The sequence below is a fragment of the Cucurbita pepo genome, unplaced genomic scaffold, assembly GCF_002806865.2.
Source record: "Cucurbita pepo subsp. pepo cultivar mu-cu-16 unplaced genomic scaffold, ASM280686v2 Cp4.1_scaffold000191, whole genome shotgun sequence".
Classification (NCBI taxonomy): Eukaryota; Viridiplantae; Streptophyta; class Magnoliopsida; order Cucurbitales; family Cucurbitaceae; genus Cucurbita; species Cucurbita pepo.
The window spans coordinates 12,084-16,681 of record NW_019646458.1 but is presented as its reverse complement, the minus strand read 5'-3'; the positions used below and the strand labels follow the sequence as shown (position 1 = coordinate 16,681).

Below are 4,598 nucleotides of genomic sequence, written 5' to 3'. Positions count from 1 at the left end.
ATCAATCCACAATCCACGGTCCCAAAATCTCCCTCCTCATCCCTAAAAAAAAAATAATAATAATAATAATAATAAATAATAATATATATTGTGTTTTATCAAGTTGCACGACGATAAACAACATTTGAATTATGTGATCCAAACAACTAAATAATATTGACATATTTATTTCACTTAAGTTAGGAATTAGAGTTACGAAATGAATTTGGTGAATGCTTAATAGGTCCAAACACTTTGGTACAAGTGGAAAAGAATTTGAGGGACGTGCAGAACAAACCCTAAGCATAGACCTAATAATAGTGAACATGACTAACTTCGACGGAATACGAAGTATGGATTGGTGCCTCACCGGAACAAGTAGGCTATACTTTTCATGATACAATTTCTCAATATCTATACAAATCTTGATAAATATAAATATGTTATTAATCATCCATACATCATGCAATTCTAAGCATAGTAAATCAAAACATAAAACATCATTTATTATCTTTCGTAAGACATGCTGGACAGTGACGAGGCGTTCACTATAAAGCCATGAGAATAACCTGAGCCTATAGCTAGTCTATAGAATTTATAAGCCTGAAGCTCTAATATCAACTGTAACGACTCTATTTTTCTACTATAATAAGATCGCTACCACATACATACATGAGATGACGGTTAATTATGAAAACATTCATTTAAAATAATTTCAAACGATACCATGGATTTAATCGTTTGAAGTAAAACCTTGAAGACAAATGGTAAAGCAAAAAAATGAATAGTGTAGCATTTGAAACAAAAAGAAAAAAATAATTCAATGTCCTCTTCTAACCTAAGACATAATGCAATTACCTTAAAATTGGTTTCATTGCCTTCATCACAATGCCACCGTCATTCGTATAAGGGTGTCTTACCTTTGCCTGAAATGTATGTGTAGCACATGCCTCAAGTATTTTAAAAATATTCAGTAAGTAACCTCTCTATTGGGGTTGGGAAATGCAAACACATGCAAGATCGAAGGACTTATCATTTGAAACCATCATAACATGGCCTTAGATAGCTTTCGAGTATGGGTAAGGTTGGATGTGTAGTACTTTTCTATACATGGCCCCCATGTGCGAGCATGTGTCAACCAAGTGAGCCCGCACGTCCCTTAGGCCTGGTCATCGAGCTAGCACTCGCTAACGGGCTGTGCTAGACACCATAGAGGGAAAGAGCCTGCATTACATCATTGCAAACATAAATGTCATTAATCATCAGTCGTAATGTGCGTGTTCATACTCAATCATAAAAGGGAAAGTATCCCGATGCACATGACACACAAAAATGCATCAGATCTCGATAGCTTTTAACCATGGTATAATGTATGATGCAAAACAAACACAATCATTTATTCCTAAAATACCTTAAATCATTTTTTATAAAATACCTAGATATCTCTCTTCTTAAAATACCTCAATCCTTTTTCCTAAAATATACATGCTCATACAATTCTTGGAGTTAGACTATTGAGATATTAATGATTTTGTAACATTATACACTGTGTAGGAATATCTAAACATCCAGCGCATGCTATTCATGGGAATTTTCAACAAGCCACTCGAGGAGACAGCCAACGTTTAACTTAACAACTAAAGCCACGTGGATCGAAAGAACTCACTTCCAAATACCGAACACGCAAGATAGGAACAATCTGGATCGTAGAATATACTTTTTTATATATATATATATAAATAACTGACGTATTTTGTTACATGTTATGGCTTATCTACATGGACCCAATTTGATACGTACAATGTTAGAATACAATATATACAATAATAACTCTTATTTCCATAATATTAAGTAATCACTAATTTGGTTAACGACATTATGAAAAACTTTAATAAGTTCTTTGTAAGTAAACCATCATATTAGATATCTAATTTTATCCTAAGTGTTGTCTTGGGATAGGTCAAGAATCCGATATAAAACTACCATCCTTTCTCACATTTTGTGTTTATTTCAAATTATTAATTGAAAGTCTGACTTATTCAACTCTCATTTTTAGTATTTAAATAAAAGTCCGTGAATGTTTAAATAAAAGTCTTCTTTCAATAAATATTAGTGTTTAAATAAAAATTTCTTTCCATAAACACTTCAAGATAAAATTATTTTTAAATAGAGTTTTTATGTAGCTAATTTTTATTTATAATTTAATAAATCTTAATTAACTATTAAATACAAGGTGAATAAACATACAAGAGTGATTCATTTAATGAATAATTTTAAAATTCTACTATTTTAAACTCTTTAAAATTAAAATTAAAAGATTTTAAGTATAATATTTGTAACGATCTAAAATTTTCTGCTTCATCTAAGGTCGCTACTGTATACACGTAAGACATAAATCTTATCTTAAAACAAAGTTATGGACTTACCTGTTTGAAAGCGTATTTAAAGCGACACAACAAAGAACTAAATAAAATAAATGAACAATTAAATTTAAAACATTATCCTATTATAGCCTACATCTGAGAAAAATAAATGTGACTACCATATGCATGTGTCATGGTCTCGAGTTGCGATGTCATCGTCAATCGTACATGGATGTTTTTCTTTTACCTAAAATAGAGTAGCACGTGCCTTCAGTATTTTAAATATAATACTTAGTAAGTGACTCCACTATTAGGGTTAAATGCAAACACTTACAATTTCATGAACCCTATATTCCTTAGGTCTATATTCATGAACCCTATTTCTCATAACAGTCTAGATTCCTTAGGTCTATATTCATGAACCCTATTCATAACCCTATTCCTGAGGAGAGAGATAGTTGGGAGATAGGTGAGAGTAGCAGCTCGGATAACATTGCTATATTTTATTATTTATTTATTATTATTTTTTCTTTCCCGTTGTTATAATTCTATTGGATTTAGTTCAAATTTTTAATTTATTTCAAACTAAAATTAAAAGGGTTTGTTTTGCTTTAACGGGTAGATTTAAATTAAAAGAGTTTGTTTTGCTTTTAATTAGTAGATTTAAGAACCATAATTGACTTTTTATTTATTTACGGTAGGAACTACTATTACCTTAATGGATTACCTTATTTGATTTATGCCAGGTAGGACATAAATATTCTTTTATTTTTTATTTTTTATATGTTCTAACTATAAAAAGAATATGAATTAACTATTTTAAAAAAATGCTAATTTCCTCTCCATTCATGCATTTATCCATTCCTATAAATACCCACCAACCTTTTCCTTAGACAAACCATCAAATATTTTTCATCCTCTTCAAACTTTATTATCATGGCTAAGGCTCTTTTCTTCGTGGCTTCCCTTCTCCTCTACGTCCTATCGCTATCGTCGCTCGCGGTGGCAACCCAACGTTTAGATTTGGCTGGCAGCTACAAACCAATAAAAAATATAGATGAACCAGAGATTCAGAGCTTAGGTGAGTTCGCAGTGAATGAACACAATAAACAAGCAAAAACTCAACTTCAGTTTCAAAAAGTGATTAGCGGAGAAATGCAAATTGTGGCCGGGACCAACTATAACCTTCGATTAACAGCTCTTGAGGGGACTAATAGCCGAACCTATGGCACCCTTGTGTATACTGACCTCAACAACAAGAACAACCTTATCAACTTCTTTGACGTCCCCAACTAGACTTCTTGCTTCTTATTAAAGACGTGTCTTTCTAATTTTCTATCTTTTTTATATTATGTTATGTATGGTTTAAAATTTAATACAAGTCTAATTTTATTGAATAAGATATATGTCTTTGAATAAAAAAAAGTTATACGATCAACTTTTATATATATATATATATATATTAATTGGAATTAAATTGTCTTAGTAAATTATTTTTTGAAATATAATTTATTAGATTTTCAATAAGATAAATAATTGAAGTATATGTGTAAAAATCAATAAAACAACAAAATTAGTCATATGAGAGGGTAATATATATAATAAATCTAAAATAATTAATGGTCATTACAAATAAAATTAATTTTATAATTTTAAGGTAAATTATGAACCAAGTTGTATGTTAAAATAGAATAACTTAAATAAAATGTACATTAAATGATCAAAACATGCCTTACATAAATTTAAGAAGTTTCTTCTAAGCCCATAAAAAAAAAACAAAATATTTCTAATAATATCACATTTTCTATAAAAAAAAAAATCAACTTGAGTCATTTTTTGGACTCACTTAGAGATGTTTACAAAACGAGATAGGGTTAGGGAAGTCTTCCCACACCCTGATCCTATTTTAATTTCTATCACTGGAAAATGTTCCATTTATTTTTGTGATGATTGTAGTGAGAAATTCGTTTTAAAGACTTTTTAGTAGATAATTGTCATTTTTCAATATACTTTATAATAAAAGTGGTAAAATATTCTAATAAAAGCCAATAATATTTCATGAGCAAACATTTAATATAATGTTACAACTCACGTAAATAAGGTTGCTATTGATGGTGTTAATATAACACATGCGGAAGCAATTTGGATCTTAGTCAGTTTTAGAACATCAATTATAAATAACTAGCATGTTCATAAGTATTAAAATTTAATGAGTTTGAATACTAACCTTTTGTAGTTCAAATTTCTTTTTCCTCA

At 29.7% G+C, this 4,598-nt stretch overlaps 1 protein-coding gene across 1 annotated transcript; it reads left to right on the top strand.

Moving 5' to 3' along the window:
- Positions 1 to 3,278: 3,278 nt before the first annotated feature.
- LOC111784353 (cysteine proteinase inhibitor 1-like) lies at positions 3,279 to 3,638 on the top strand. Its single transcript, XM_023665076.1, has one exon. The coding sequence runs from the start codon at positions 3,279 to 3,281 to the stop codon at positions 3,636 to 3,638; it is 360 nt and encodes a 119-aa protein (XP_023520844.1).
- The last annotated feature ends 960 nt before the right edge of the window (positions 3,639 to 4,598 follow it).

Coding starts and splice junctions, on each gene's coding strand:
- LOC111784353 (XM_023665076.1), top strand. CDS start 3,279: ATGGCTAAGGCTCTTTTCTTCGTGGCTTCCCTTCTCCTCTACGTCCTA.